General features: G+C 35.2%; 1 protein-coding gene across 3 annotated transcripts in view; it reads right to left on the bottom strand.

Annotated features, from left to right (window-relative positions):
* Positions 1-17,103, bottom strand: part of LOC127869364 (uncharacterized) — a 198,360-nt gene that overhangs the window by 169,881 nt on the left and 11,376 nt on the right. For 2 of the 3 annotated variants that reach the window (XR_008044532.1, XM_052411869.1), the window contains exon 3: positions 15,726-16,779. Coding sequence is in view for 2 of the 3 variants with exons in the window: in XM_052411869.1 (XP_052267829.1) it covers positions 15,726-16,779 (1,054 nt within the window). In the remaining variant the exon portion in view is untranslated. Of the gene's footprint in view, positions 1-14,621; positions 16,780-17,103 lie in introns of those variants that run through there. The other variant, XM_052411868.1, reaches the window with a different exon arrangement.

Here is a 17,103-nt window from a genome sequence, read left to right on the forward strand (position 1 = left end):
CCATGTTTGTGACGGTGTTCAGCGCTGTGTGCTAATTGTCCCTTTCAGGCGTGCTCCATGTTTGTGACAGTGTTCAGCGCTGTGTGCTAATTGTCCCTTTCAGGTGTGCTCCATGTTTGTGACGGTGTTCAGCGCTGTGCTCTAATTGTCCCTTGCAGGCGTGCTCCATGTTTGTGACTGTGTCCAGCGCTGTGAACTCAGCTCCACAGTCTGCTCTGTACAGAATAAAGATCTCACCCCAGTCTGTACAGACTCAAACCCTGGCCATTATCATGTCATCCACAGGTAAGTAGTCAGTGGCCTATAATTCAATGTATTGTTGTGTTTATTATTTGAAACAATTTTATTTTGACTTCAAAAAGCACACAGGCTTATCAGGGCCAACAGTTTCTTCCTTAACTTGATTTTTGCTTAAAAGAGAATGATTTTGACAAAAACTTCCATGCTTGCGGGTTGTGTCGTCCTTGATTAGCCTGTGTGTATTTCGCAGGCTAAAGTGGGACAACAATTTATACACATGCATTAAGCCCCATTTATCCAGAGCAAGGCTTATTTTCATTATTGTTGTTAATTGCTTTCAGATGAAAGCAATTTTAATTATTAACGTCAATTGCCTTCAAACAAAACTTAAATGATTATTGTTAATTGGTTTTCAGACTTTCCTGACTACAGCTACCCAGAGATGTTCAACTACAAGAGCAAGTCAGGCCACACAATGAATGGGATGTACTACCGGCCCCACAATTACCAGCAAGGGGTCAAGTATCCCATAATGCTGTTTGTGTATGGGGGACCGCATGTACAGCTGGTGACCAACTCCTTCAAAGGACTCAAGTAAGGAAACAGTTTGACTTATATCGTATATAATAAGAACACAAGGGTCTAAAGTAATGAAAACAGTTTGACTTGTACAGTCTTTAATATGAAAACAAGGGTCTAAAGTAAGGAAACAGTTTGACTTGTACATTAATTTATATCAAAACAAGGGACTCTAGTCAGGAAAGAGATTGACTTGTACAGTATTTAATATGAAAACAAGAGACTCAAGTGAGGAAACAGATTGACTTGTACAGTATTTAATGTGAAAGCAAGGGTAAGAAAACAGTTTGCCTTGTATATTATTTAGTATGATAACAAGGGACTCAAATCAGGAAACAGTTTGACTTGTATCATATATAATATGAAAACAAGGGACTCAAGTGAGGAAACAGTTTGACTTGTATAGTATTTAATATGAAAACAAGGATCTAAAGTAAGGAAACAGTTTGACTTGTTCAGTATGTAATATCAAGACAAGGGACTCTAGTGAGGAAAGAGATTGACTTGTATAGTATTTAATATGAAAACAAGGGTAATAAAACAGTTTGCCTTGTACAGTATTTAATATGAAAACAAGGGTCTAAAGTGAGAAAACAGTTTGACTTGTATAGTATTTAATATGAAATAAAGGGGCCTAAGTAAGGAAACAGTTTGACTTGTATAGTATTTAATATGAAAACAAGGGGCTAAAGTAAGGAAACAGTTTGACTAGAGTATTTTATATGAAACAAAGGGGCTTAAGTGTAAAGTAACAGTGTGACTTGTATAGAATTTAATATGAAAACAAGGCACTCAACTGAGGAAACAGATTGACTTGACTAGTATTTAATATGAAAACAAGGGTCTAAAGTAAGGTAACAGTTTGATTTGTATAGTATTTAATATGAAACGAAGGGGCCTAAGTAAGGAAACACTTTGACTGGTATAGTATTAAATATGAAAACAAGGGGCTAAAGTAAGGAAACAGTTTGACTTGTACAGTATTTTGTATGAAACAAAGGGGCTTAAGTGAGGAAACAGATTGACTTGTATAGTATTTAATATGAAAAGAAGGGACTGAAGTAAAGAAACAGTTGTACTTGTATAGTATTTAATATGAAAACAAGGGTCTAAAGTAAGGAAACAGTTTGACTTGTACAGTATTTAATATGAAAACAAGGGTCTAAAGTAAGGAAACAGTTTGACTTGTACAGTATTTAATATGAAACAAAGGGGCCTAAGTAAGGAAACAGTTGTACTTGTATAGTATGAGCCGTTTAAAAAATAAAAGCTATGCGCTCCATTTTGTTTTCCCTGTAACTGCACAGGCTAATCTAGCAGGACACTTTATTCATAAGCATTCAGACCATTTTACTAGAGCAAGGTTCAAATATTTTTCTATTTCAGGCATGTACGACTGCACACAATGGCTGCGGAAGGGTTTGCTGTTGTCATTATTGATGGTAGAGGCTCGTGTAGTCGAGGGATCAAGTTTGAAAGCCATATTAAAAACAGACTGGTATGTAACCAATTCGATTAGAGGTACTGGAAACTCATTATTCTTGGGACATACATTTTTGTTGGTTTGGTGGGTTGACAAATCAATGAATTTAACCAAATCACATGAACTTAACACAATCACATAAATTAAACACAATCACATGAATTTCACACAATCACATGAATTAAACACAATCACATGAAACACAGCACATTAATTTAACACAATCACATTGGAAAATAACATATATGCAATCACATGAATTTGAAACAATCACATGAATTTAACACAACACATGAATTTAACACAAACACATTGGAAAATAACTTATACGCATTTTGCTTTTTTTTTCTCAACATAAAAAATACGCAAATGTATGTGTGCACAAAAAAGTCAATTAAAAAAAACTCAAACTTTCATGCAAACGAATATAAATGATGTTACTGTATTTGTAGTTATTTTCAGAGTCTCTGATTAACAAGGGCATGGTACCGGATATGTCAAAGTGAACAGAAGTACCCCATCTTCCCACATTTAGATATAATAAATATGTTTGCCTCGAAGTTTTAACTTGCATTATCATTTATGTTGATGTGGTTTTAATTGAATCTAATTATTCATTGGTTTTTGCTCACTGTAAGTATACATGATTGCTATTTTATATAATGATAAGTATAGTAATCAAATTACTCTTGAAAAGTGTAAAAGTGTAGATTTTGATATGTCTAACTATGGATGTCTCAAAATCATTTGTTCAGCGAGACAACAACATGAAGCTGAGGACTTGGATTTTGAGATAGTTAAGCTGGAGTCTTGGACTTTTAAATAATTAAGTTCCACTAAAGTGATGGACTTTTAAGATAACACATTTTTGCTAAAATCTTGCACTTTGAGATAATGTAGTTCAGTTTGAGTCATAGACTTTGAGATAATGAAGTTCAGCTGGAGTCTGAAACCCTTAGATAATGATGTTCAGCTGGAGTTTTGGACTGAGACTGATGTTCATCTTAAGTTAAGATTTAAGTATGATCATTATGAATCCTGGCCCCAGTCTGGTGTCTGACCTCAGAGTACTACAGAAACTCAGCTAAATGGCTTGCATATAATACAGACTGAAGTCAACTTAAGGTTGCATAATCAAGATCATGACTACTGTGTGTTGCCATGGTCACCATGTGTGTTACCATGGTCACTGTGTGTACATCGTTTCAGGGCACTACAAAGTAGAGGATCAAGTGGAGGGTTTACAGTGGCTGGCATCACATGTAGATTTTATAGACGAAGATAGGATAGCAATACACGGATGGTCTTACGGTATGTTGCCTCACTGTTAGCAATACACGGATGGTCTTATGCTTTGTTGCCTCACTGTTAGCAATACATGGATGGTCTTACGCTATGTTGATGAGCTGTTCTTATGTCTTGACTTCATTGGTTTTCATCTCTATATAGGACTAAAAATATGTTTGGTTCCATTTACTGGACTTAAGCAATTCTCTTTGTCATTGGTTCGAATATATTGCACTTATTTGTTTTTTTTTTACAAAATGCAACTATTGAAAACCTATAAGCAAACTAAATAAAAAACAGTCAAACTCAATAAGTACTAGAGTTTGTCATTTTGAATTGTACGTTGGTTAAATTAAAAATATTAATGTTTGGCAGAAGTGTCTCTATACAGTTATTACTTTAAACCGGATACTCCCGAGACATGTTTGTATGATAAATAATTATGGTACTAATCGATGCACAATCACGCCTCTTAAATATGTTATATTTAACCAGAATGTATAGAGTTTTGTTTAAGCTGCTTAGTCCTGTTTGAATTTTCCAAGTTTTGGGGTTGAAATAAAAACAGTACCGTAGGTAAAGCAAGCGTTTCTAATACAATATGGAATAACAATACAAAGAAAATATAATTAAGGCACAAATGACCATAAACCCTTCCTACAAAATTAATTTGCGTTTTTGGAATTACATCTATTTCGAAAGTTTCTGGATTTAGGTACTCTACTGTTGTTATTAAAGACATGGTACAGGACTTTGTCTAATGGATCGTTCATTTACTGTAAGTTGGCAGTTTTTACTAATATTTTGACAAAAGCTTAGCATTGAACACACCTTCTCTTGTCTTACTTCTTTAATGTTTTGTTCAATTCAGTGATCTGCAGCAATTTGTTACAAAAACAGCAAATTTATCTTCATTTAGGTACTTCTCTAGTGTTGAAATCTTACTTACTGGGACATTCTTGTTTCAGATTTCTTTTACAATATGAGTCTTGCTATGGGAGAATGGGGCTTAATGCATATGCGAAATTTGTCTGCCCATTTTAGCCTGCGCAGAGGCTTAAAAGGGATGACACTTTCTGTTGTTTAGAAGCGACTTCCTTTAAAGGGATCTTTTCACGGTTTGGTAAATTGACAAAATTGAAAAAAGTTGTTTCAGATTCGCAAATTTTCGTTTTAGTTATGATATTTGTGAGGAAACAGTAATACTGGACATTTACCATGGTCTAATATAGCCATTATATGCATCTTTTGACGATTTTAAAACCTAAAAATTATAAAGCGTTGCAACGCGAAACGATTGAATAATTTGGAGAGTTCTGTTTGTGTCGTTACATTTTGTGAAACTACGAAGATTGCTTATATAAGGTATAAAATACGTCAAGTATGTGTACTTGGCGGAATAGCTCAGTAGGCTAAAGCGTTTTTACTTCAGGACTCTGGCAGGACTCCAGGGGTCACTGGTTCGAAACCTGGTCCGGGCAATGTTCTTTTCCTTTTTTTAATTTTATTCTTGATTTTTTACTGGAGCTTTTACGATCCAATGTTTACATTTATCGATATAAAGCATTTAATGAATAAGTTAAAAAATGCCAAAATCTGTGAAAAGGCCCCTTTAAATAAAAAATTATACAAAAGCAGAAAGTGTCTTCCCTTATTAGTCAATGCAGTATTTTAGTTGGCCAATAAACGAAGATGATATCTTCTTATATCAGTCATTGCCTTACACAATAAAAGTGTTGCTTACATTCCATCCAGGTGGCTACCTCTCCTTAATGGGTCTGGCTCAGAGGCCAGATATATTCAAGGTGAGTGCTGTAACTATGTTGACATTATCTGTCATTTTGGAGTTAGTATACCAATGAAGTGAGTGAGCTATTAAATAAAATCTTCTATATTTATGAAACAATTCATTAAGTTGTGTAATGCAGGCTTAATTTTGCCCTAAATCAATGTAAAACCTCTTCATACATCACTTTATAAATCATTGAATACATCACTTTGTATATCACTGCATATATGAGTTTATACATCCCTTTATTTATCATTGAATACATCACTGTATACAGCACTTTGTATAACACTCTATCCCTTTGTACATACCTTAATACATCACTTTGTGAATCACTTTATACATTATTTGATACCTTCTTTTATACATCACTCTATGCAAAACTCCATACAACAGTTTATAGATCACTTTATGTATCACTGTATACTTCACTTGATGATCACTCTATGTATCACTTCATAACATATACAAAATAAATCATCTCACTTAATGTTGTGATGATTCTTTATGTTTATAATACTATTATTGTTTCATGTCATCTTGCATGAGATTGGAAATTCTTGAAAATATTGGTAGCCATTACTTTACTATAAGTATTATGATTGAGTTATTTGTTTGTTAATGGAGCATATTTGAATATTGAATAATTATATACATATGAGCCTCATTCTGGAAAAATGTGGCCTAATACATGTGAGTTAAATGTCGTCTTAGCATAGCCTGTACAGTCCACACAGGCTTATCAAGGACAATTTCTGCTTTTATAGTTTTTTGTTTTAAAGGAAGTATCTTCTTAGCGAAAATTCAATTTAGGCGGACTGCACAGGCTAATCTGGGACGACACTTTACACACATGAATTGAGCTCTTTTTTATTAGAGTGACGCTATATTATATACATATTTTACAGATATTGACCAATTGGCTGTTCAATTTGATGTTTGTATGCCACAGGTGTCTATAGCGGGTGCCCCGGTTGTAGACTGGCACCTGTACGACACTGGATACACGGAGCGGTAAATGGACCTGCCCACTAACAACCTGTATGGGTATCACCGTGGCAACGTGCTCACATATGTAGACAGCTTACCGGAAGAGTATGTACTGCTGTGATTAAGATAGACATAAAATCTGCACACACACACAAATATGTTTGCGTTTTTATGACAATTCGACCCAACTTAAGAAGTGAACATTATGAAAATGGAAAACATTTGTATCTTTTTTATACCTCCCGACTTATGAGCCGGTAGAAGAATGACTAAATTTTTCCAATAGTGTAAACTTTTGATAAGGTTGTAGGATGTTCGTCCGTTTCTTTACCAGTTAACACAAGGCTTGTGTTTCTTAAGAAAAAACGATACAAAAATTTATCATACCACCGCATTGATATCTGCCTGATATAACTTTGCCTGATATATTTTTTTATATCATGGTCAACAGGAAGTATCAGTCATGTGTGGAGGATGGTCATATTACTCGGAATCAAGTATAAAGTAATGCTTTTTAGTAAAATCAAATCAGATTCAACATAACAAACAATTTGATACCAAGATGTAATATATTTTAAACACAAAATGCAACAAAAACAGCAAAAAAACTATTGTTTACAAATATTCAGCGCGCTCTCCTGACGTCATTATTAACACGTCAAACGACAATTAAAAGTCATATTCTTTCCTGCTAAAACTAAAGTTTTTTTTAGCAATTTATTCATTATTTCTTTAAAATCGGGGACGTTGAGATATGATAAACAGAAAAACAGGTTACTGCCTGATCTTTTTGTAATGTATCAGGCTCGGCAGTAATAAAATAACGTCTCGGCAAGCCTCGCCGTTATATAAAGATCAGGCAGTAACCTGTTATTCTCTATACACCATACCTGTTTGCTGATACCGGTCTGATATAAAGGTGTCTGGTATAATTATGTATATCAGGTCAGTAGTGGGTTATATCTGTCAATGTTTTGATCTGAATCAAATATAAAGTATTTACGTATTTGTAGAAATAAATCGGTTTCGACAATGCAAACAATTTCATACAGAGATGTAGGATATTTTATACTCAAACGTCATGAAGCATATTCATCATTGCCAAAAATTGTTGTAGCGATTATATTTCAATACTTTTTTATAACTTTGTGCGCAGAGGTATGATAAACATAAAAGCAGGTTTTTTCCCTTATGTTTTGTGATACAACAGGATAAGAATTAATTATAAGCCCCACCTGATGTATAAGACAACGATAGCTTGTTATTCTCTATGTCTCATACTAGTTACTCACTTTCTGACATAATTTCATAAAATAGAAATCCAACGGCATCCCATTTCCCATCTTATGTTCACATGTATCTTTGATAACATACTAGTGCATGTTGTTCTGTGAGAATCGTCTACTCATCGTTCATGTCATCAGTGAAAATCCTCTACTGATTGTTCATGTTTTTCAGTGAGAATCGTCTACTGATCGTTCATGTTTTCAGTGAGAATCGTCTATTGATCGTTCATGTTCTCAGAGAAAATCGTCTACTGATAGTTCATGTTTTCAATGAGAATCGTCTATTGATCGTTCATGTTTTCACTAAGAATCGTCTACTCATTGTTCATGTTCTCAGTGAAAATCGTCTACTTATTGTTCTTGATTACAGCAAGAATCGTCTACTGATCTTTCATGTTTTCGGTGAGAATCGTCTACTGATTGTTTATGTTTTCATTGAGAATTGTCTACTGATTGTTCAAACAAGGCAAACAATTTCATTTCTAAGATGTAGTATATTTTATACTCTAACGTCATGAAACATATTCATGACTGCCAAAACTGAAAAGTCGTAGCGATCATATTTTATTATTTATTAATAATTGTATGCGTAGAGGTATGATAAAGAGGAAAGCAGGTTACTACCCTTTTCTTGTGTGATAAAATAGGATAAGAATTGATTCTAAGCCCCACCTTATGTATTACACAACGATAGCCTATTATTCTCTATATCTCGCACTAAGGGACTCAATTTCTGACATTATTACATAAAATAGAAATCCAACTGCATCCCATTTCCCATCTTATGTACACATGTATCTTTGATAACATACTAGTGCATGTTTTCAGTGAGAATTATCTACTAATCGTTTATGCTTTCACTGAGAGTCGTCTACTGATCGTTCATATTTTCAGTGAGAACCGTCTACTGATCATTCATGTTTTCAGCGAGAATTGTCTACTGATTGTTAATGTTTTCAGTGAGAATCGTATACTGATCGTTCATGATTTCAGTGAGAATCGTATACTGATCGTTCATGTTTTCAGTGAGAACCGTCTACTGATCGTTCATGTTTTCAGTATGAATCGTCTACTGATCGTTCATGTGTCCAGTGAGAATCGTCTACTGATAATTCTTGTTTTCAAGGAGAATCGTCTACAGATCGTTCATGTTTTCATTGAGAATTGTCTACTGATTGTTCATGTTTTCAGTGAGAATCATCTACTGATCGTTCATGTTTCCAGTGATAATCATATACTGATCGTTCATGTTTTCAGTGAAAATCGTCTACTGATTGATCATGTATTCATTGAGAATTGTCTACTGATCGATCATGTTTTCAGTGAGAATGGTCTACTGATTGTTCATGTTTTCAGTGAGAATCATCTACTGATCGTTCATGTTTTCAGTGATAATCATCTACTGATCGTTCATGTTTTCAGTGAGAATCGTCTACTGATTGTTCATGTTTTATTTGAGAATTGTCTACTAATTGTTCATGTTTTCAGTGAGAATCGTCTAGTAATCGTTCATGCTTCAAGTGATAATCATCTACTGATTGTGCACGTTTTCAGTGAGAATCATCTACTGATCGTTCATGCTTTCAGTGAGAATCATCTACTGATCGTTCATGTTTTCAGTGAGAATCGTCTACTGATCGTGCATGGTCTGATGGATGAGAATGTCCACTTCCTACACACGAGCAAACTGGTGAACGCTCTCGTGAAGGCCTGCAAACCACACACTCTACAGGTGAGTGGCAGGGGTCAGTTGTCATGGAGGAGTGAAAATAGTCTTTAGTTGTCAATTAGCTCACAAGTACGGTCATAAGTGGTCATATAGCTCACTAGTTAAGTCTTACCTTATAAAATGACTCATTTGTACTGTTACGTTTTGTAAGCACTCAACAGGTTGAGTGGTCAGAAATTAAACAGTTACAACAAAATCATTCTGAAGTACTCTGTCGTTTAGTGGTACAAAAGCTTTATATTTTTCTCATTTTTAACTATTTATTACTCATTAACAACTCTATTGTATTATTTTATGTTTGTTGTGTTATTTTGCTCCTTTATAAACATTAGCCTTTTAAGTTTGTTATCTCCAATAAAAGTTAAAAAAAACACCATTCAATTTATTCATTTGACAACAGTTGGTTGTTATAAAAACAATAAGTAACATGTATAGGTGTAAGACAATATCAATGTTGATAATAAGTTTAGACTTAAGTTGTAGGGAGCAAGGAAGTAATGATTGTGTTATGCTTTCCACGGCAATGCCCGTATCTATTAAGTACACTTTTTGCAAAAACTGGTTAAAATGTGTTTAACCAACTTCATTTCATGTCAGCTATATATTTGTTCCGCAATCTGTTAAAACAGGGCTTAATACACATGCGTAAAGTATTTCCCAGAATAACATGTGCATTATGCAAAGGTTAATCTGGAACTATTATTTCCGCTGTTATGGAATTTTTCGTTTAAAGGAACTCTATTCAAAACAAAAATCCAGTCTATGTGGACAGTGTCTTCCCTGATTAGACTATGCGGACTGAACAGGCTAACCTGGGACGACACTTTACCCACATTCATTATTGCGGCTTTCCCAGAGCAAGGCTCATTGTATATTTCAGTTGTATCCCAATGAGAGATATGGCATCAGAAGTCATGAGGCGTCTGAACACTACCGCGTCCTGGTGCTTAACTTCCTAAAACACAACCTGTGATATGTTCACATAACTTAGAAGAGTAGTCTTCGATACACAGTACAGAACACTCAGAGTGGTGATGGAAACCTTTGATACAACATGAAACAAGAAACAATTCAGGTTTTCATGGAAACACAGTTCAGAACACTTCATACACAGGACAGAGTGTGGTAAACAGAGAAGTAAATATAACTCTTTTAGTTGTATTGGTTAATGTAAGAGTAGATTTGGAAACTTTTTGCCGCAGAAAAACACTTTGTTTCAAATGGGATCTGTACTATGCAGTCATCGTGTGTCACTGATACACCAACATTAAAACCAGTACAATTCACACTGTCTCACATTCAGCTTTAGACTGTTAACTGATTTGTACTGTTCATTAATAATTGGGCCGTGCTCTGTAAAAAAGGGGGTTAATGCATGTGCGTAAAATAACTTCCCAGATAAGCCTGTGCAGTCTGCATAGGCTAATCAGGGACGACACTTCCCGACTAAACTTGATTTTTGCTAAGGAGAGACTTTCTTTAAACAAAAAATATAAAAGCAGATTAGCCTGTGCAGACTGTAAAGACTTGGACATCACTTTACACACATGCATTAAACCCCTTGGTCACAGAGCACAGTCATGTATATTGGGTAAACACATGCATTAAACCCCTTTGTCACAGAGCACAGTCATGTATATTGGGTAAACACATGCATTAAACCCCTTTGTCACAGAGCACAGTCATGTATATTGGGTAAACACATGTATTAAACCCCTTTGTCACAGAGCACAGTCATGTATATTGGGTAAACACATGCTAATTAATTTATTAAATGCAATGATATATTGAATGCGTGTACTTATAAAAAAGACACAATTTTGTTGGTTTTTATGTTGATTTGGTAAAATCAAGATATTTATCTTTTATCATACATTTATGTTGATTTTACCAACTTTGTATCTATTGTTGGCATCTTTTTTAGCAATGAGATTTTTAGTTGCATATGTTATAAGTTGTAAATATGTCTGAGAGATTGGTTTAGTTTTACTTGTTCAGTACCGTAGTGGCGTACATAAATAAATAAAAACTATCAACTTTATGGTGGATACATATGTTTGTGGTAGTGGTATTTGAATATAGCCGTCACTTTGTCCGATTGCCTGAATACCGGTACTATTTTGTCTGCTTGTTTGTCTGATAACATATGATATGAAATGAAAAGGAAATACTTCTGCGTGTACAAATAGTGAATGTTAGGTTTATACTACGATATCTAAGAACCCACGATTGCTGGATGTATAAATAGAGAATGTAAGGTTGATATTGCGATGAATCCTGGACAATCGCTCCTACGGACAATCGCTCATACGCTAAATTTGACAGGGCAGACAGGCGCTTCTACGATGTTTTGGCAGGGCGGACAGTCGCTCGTACGATGTTTTTACAGGGCGGACACTCGCTCCTACATTATTTTGCCAACCGGACAATCGCTCCTACATTATTTCATATCTAAGAACCCACAATTGCTGGATGTATAAATTGAGGATGTAAGGTTGCTGAATGTATGACTACAGAATGTAATGTTGATAGTGGGATATCTAAGAACCCACGATTTATAGATGTATAAATAAATAATGTACGGTTGATATTTCGATATCTAGGAACACAAATTTACTGGATGTATAAATAGAGAATATAAGATTGATATTACGATATCTATAAAACCACGATTACTTGATGTATATTAAGAGAATGTAAGGTTGAAGAACCAAAGATTGGTGGTTGTATAAATAGAAAATTTAAGGTTGATAATGTGATATCTAAGAACCGACTTGATAAGTCAAAACTGTAAATAAGCAACGAACCCGCTACCAAGAATACCATATGGTTTGACCATCATGGTTTAAGGCTTGACTAAACATTTGAGGATCGTGGGCTCGATTCCCGTCCCGGTGTGTTGTGATTGTCATTGACATTATTTGTACGTCCATTCTTCCCTGACCTGATATTCATGTAGGGCAGTGTTCAATTTCTGGCGTAGGTATTTGCACTGAGAAGAAATAAACCAACTTACACAGGACACGTGTAAACAGTTTAACAGACCGCTGTGATATGAATGATATATTTTTGAACACGGCGGAAAATTCTTGCAAACAAAAACAAACTAACAAACATATCCATGGTATGCTTATGACCATGTTTTGACATTCGACCTTGTGGCATGTGTCTTTAACGCAATTCTACGAACAAAAGTATGACCAGAACCTCTACACGATGTTTTTAAGATTATTTTCTCAGATGTATAATATGTGTTGGGGTCACCGCCTTGGACGGTAAATACACAACGTAGAGAAACTGTCACATCATACACTAAAGTAAATAAACATTTAACTCAAATATTTAGCATCGCAATTCATATAAAAGGATTAAACGACATCTATTAAATTAATGCAATTGAATTACTCAAAGGTTGAATATTCATCATAACGACAGAAATGCACGGAACATCATGTATTGAATATAGGGATGCAAGCGGTTACACAAATCATTAACCGGTTTACCTTTTGCCGTAACCGGTTGGTAACCGGTTAACCGAAACTCCTTAAGTGGTTCAAATGTTAAAGTTTACGTAAATAATGTCATACCGCTCCTACCTCTACTCTCTATAAAACGGAAGTAATTTGAGAGCGCTTGTGTTGATAACATGTCTGTTTCTTAATAACATGTATTGTAACATTTATTTTAATAATTTTGTAAATGTTTGCTATATATTGTATTTATTTTTCCAACGTGAAAGAATATGAGTATTTTATTAAAGAATTACCCAATACTAGTATTCTTTTACGTGTCATTACCTTATTTTTTAGTTGGGTCGCTTACATTACGTTCGCGTCGTATCGTTCACAAATGGTATGTTTCTTTGTGTATTCTGTTTTAATATTAATATTTATTTATTAAATTAGTTAAAGTAATTGCTTTCTTAAATAAAACATGCCTCAGACGGTAGTGGTGGCATCGTGGATTAAGTACATTACTAACAATGATTTAAATTTCTGATAGAACAAATAAGAAGTTATCTCGACAAGATTTTAACTACGAATGCAAGTCTTGATAAAATTGTAACTTATAAATAATTTATTTTTGCTGGCAATCAGTGTTGGATATTGGCTAATAAAACATCAAAATAAGTTATCCAATGTCTCAATTGAAATTGATCGCGAAATCTATAAACGTGTCAATTGCCTCTTCGCTAATAGTCCCCACTCCACGCAGTTCGCTAGTTAAATTTTCGTGAGTTAAACACAACAGTGCAAACTATCAAAACGTACCCCCTGCTTGTTACCACAAAGGTTCTGCTTTATTGCCTTTTTAATTGACACGTTATTAACTACCGTCGATGGCGCGGCATGTTGTTTTTACTAGTTGCCAGCTCAAATTGGCAGTATGTCACGCGAAAAACGTAAAATCGTACGAATTGTATTATGAAAAAGAGTAAAGATTATTCCAATAAAAAAGCATACTACAATATTTTTTTTCTTGTTAACCTTTTTCCGAAAATGTAACCGGTTAACTGGTCGTTTCGGTAGGTTAACCGGTTAGCCTCTTGCATTCCTAATTAAATATGAATTTCAAACAACAGGAATGCTCGTTTAAAGGAATCAAATTTACAAAGACATACACATTGAACAAGAAATGCATACATTCAGATGTTTTAAATATATTGAAAGTATGATCAATTGCATAACTGTCACTTTCGCGAGTATCGCATAATACGGACATAACATTATCTTCTTTGTCCGGGTGACAAGAATCGGCTTCTAGTCACCCGTGTATTTTTTTATCAAACGGCACCGCATCGCATTTAGATGTTGTTAAAAGCGCACGCGCATTCGACCAGAAAGCGGCTTATTCCGAAAACATTAACAACAACATGTAAGTTAAAATAGAAAAAAGAGAATTTTAAAATCAGAGTATGTATAATAAAATGTAAGGATTACAATAAAATTGTTGCTGAGGGTGACTTTATACTGATTCAAAGGTTGACTAGAATCGTTTTGAAGTCACCCCCGGGTGACAGGAATCGTCTTCATGTCACCCCCGGGTGACTACAATCGACTTCATGTCACCCGGGGGTGACTAGCGTCGGCTTTAAGTCAACCCCGGGTGACTTGTGGGCCATATCAGGTCGACAATGACCCATTGAGCATTTTGCTTTTATCTAATATAATCTGCATGCGAATCAGAAATCTGGGGCCTTAAGAAATTATGTGCCTTAAAACCTAGACGCAGCTTCATTATGCAGGATAATTCAAATGACATACTTTACCAATGAAAGTAACGTCACATCGTACCAGTAGGTTCGATAAACAAAGGAAGATTTATTAATGCTTCACGTGTCGTTAATAATGTATTAAGGTGTAATTAATATCAACTAACACACATTTATTTTCGATAATCTGCATTTTACGATCCATATTACATGTGCATATTAATATGTATAGCTTAATGTTAAAACGGTCATACGAACCAAATTTATCTGTTACATCAAGGTCTATTGTGAACGGAAAAAAAGCACAACATATAAACGCATATCAAACAAATGTGCCTACAAAAAAAAAACGAATGACAGAGATTCTATAAGTATGCACATTTGTTGGATTAAATCAGAGCACTCCAAATAAGATTGGGTAACAATTAATAGTAATTATTAACAAAGTTGATCTGAAATAAAGCATGAATTTATAAAGTTACCGATTTCTACATTTACTCGGTACGTAATGACTGTTAACACTTATAAGTATACGGACCGTTTTTAAGTTAACAAACAAAACTTAACAATCCAATAATACACGTCCGAGCAATTAAATGAATAACGAAGGGAAAACTAAACACTATTGATATTACCAAATATCAAACCACGCATGAGCACATATCGAGGGCTGAACGGAAGACTGTTGTAACTCATATTAAATAAAGAAGGAGATACTGCAGTTTTCCGTTCAGCCCTCGATATATATGTTATGTATAGACGCCCTAAATTAACTACGTTCTATAGTGCATTGTTGGAAATATGCATTGCATGGAATAACTGGCATTTACAACACAATTACATAAGCATCATATTACGTATCTCTATAAGATCATTTAAACGACTTCCTTCCCTATTCATCCTCTTATGGACCTCTATTATTAACTCCTCCATACGACTCAATATCGCCTGCAGCATAGGATCCGACCTATTGACCACACCATTCTCATCCCTGTACTGCATTTGTCTGTTCCAGAGCTTCAACTGCAGCAGTTCCATCTCAATTCTCTTCGTGTTATACCACACCAGTGGCTCTGGATGCGATATTATTGCCTTCCGTATCCTCGGCAATCTTAGTAATGTATTTGAACCTTCGTTCATCATGTCCGTGATAGTATTTACCCATGTACATTTTTGTCCTTCATCCAGTCCGCATGCTTCCATTAGATTCCTTTCTGGTATCATATAATATGGCAGTTCGATCTTTAATATTGCCGTTCTTAATTTCTCCAATCCTTCCCGAAGCCAATAAAACAAACTGCTTTCATTGAACTGTGCCTGTGGATTGTTCTCCGCAAGCCACAATACAATGTTTTTCACTGTGTATGATGTAATTTCTTTCTTTACTGGCTTTAACACATCCTTAACAACCATTTTCAATAAAACATAAATGTAGACCTGGGTGTTATTAAGACTGCTCATAAGTTCATTCTCCCCAGTATTAAAACAAATCCTCCATTCTAAATGTTGATATTCACTACCCCTAAAACCAACAGGTGTTACAAATGATCCCATAGTTACGACTTTGTGAACGATATCCGGTGGTGGCCAATGGCGAGTTCGCTCTGCCCATCTCGATAGTATACCAGGACAGTGACAGCGTAAAGAAATGACATTGTCTGTATGCAATTGCCCTTTTGAACTCGGCATTGATGGCCCTGCACGTTCATGATGAATCTCGTTTGGCATAGATGCCCAGTCACTGTTCACAGCATCAACAACTAAAGCACTGCTCAGGAGGAAACGCCCATTTTCATCTTCACACAGAGAATCAAGAAGCATTATTGATAGAATCATGTCGCCACGTCGTTCGAGTAAATTAAGCCTAGAGTGTCCGTGGTAGCACACGCCGGTGTTTAATGTAAACACAGTAGTCTCCCTTGGTAATTTGTCAGAATCAACACCATTTTCTAAACACATGATGCCTTTTAGAACATACATCACATCCAAGTCATTTTCATACACGCTTGTCAGCCCCTCTGCCTTGCTACCCGCAGTGATCAGCGTTAATTTACCAGACCATCGAGCAGAAATAAGCCTATCAAACTCTCTGTAGGCGTCCCTCCTTGCTTGTCTGATATGAGGCCCATAACCGAGACAGTTCATCAGAGAGCTAATCTCTAGGGAGGCATTTTCACACTGAACCTGATAGTGATGAAAACATTCAAATTGCAAGAAATATTAATATGCTCCTAAAACAATATGAAACGGTTCATTGCAATCCAAGCCTACGCGTCCTATACGAACCCATACATGATATAAAACATTATGTTCTTCAGACATTAAACTCATCTAAAAACTGGCTGAATATGTTAAATCTTTAAGCTTAAACAAATAAGCAATGAGTGTGTTTATCACGAAGTTAGAATTTGACTCGTATACAGGATAATCAGATAATCAATGCAAAAAACATCAACGCATAGAGCTTGATTAATGCATACATTTATTACTGAAGAAATTCACAACGTA

Source organism: Dreissena polymorpha, chromosome 2 (genome assembly GCF_020536995.1).
Source record: "Dreissena polymorpha isolate Duluth1 chromosome 2, UMN_Dpol_1.0, whole genome shotgun sequence".
NCBI lineage: Eukaryota > Metazoa > Mollusca > Bivalvia > Myida > Dreissenidae > Dreissena > Dreissena polymorpha.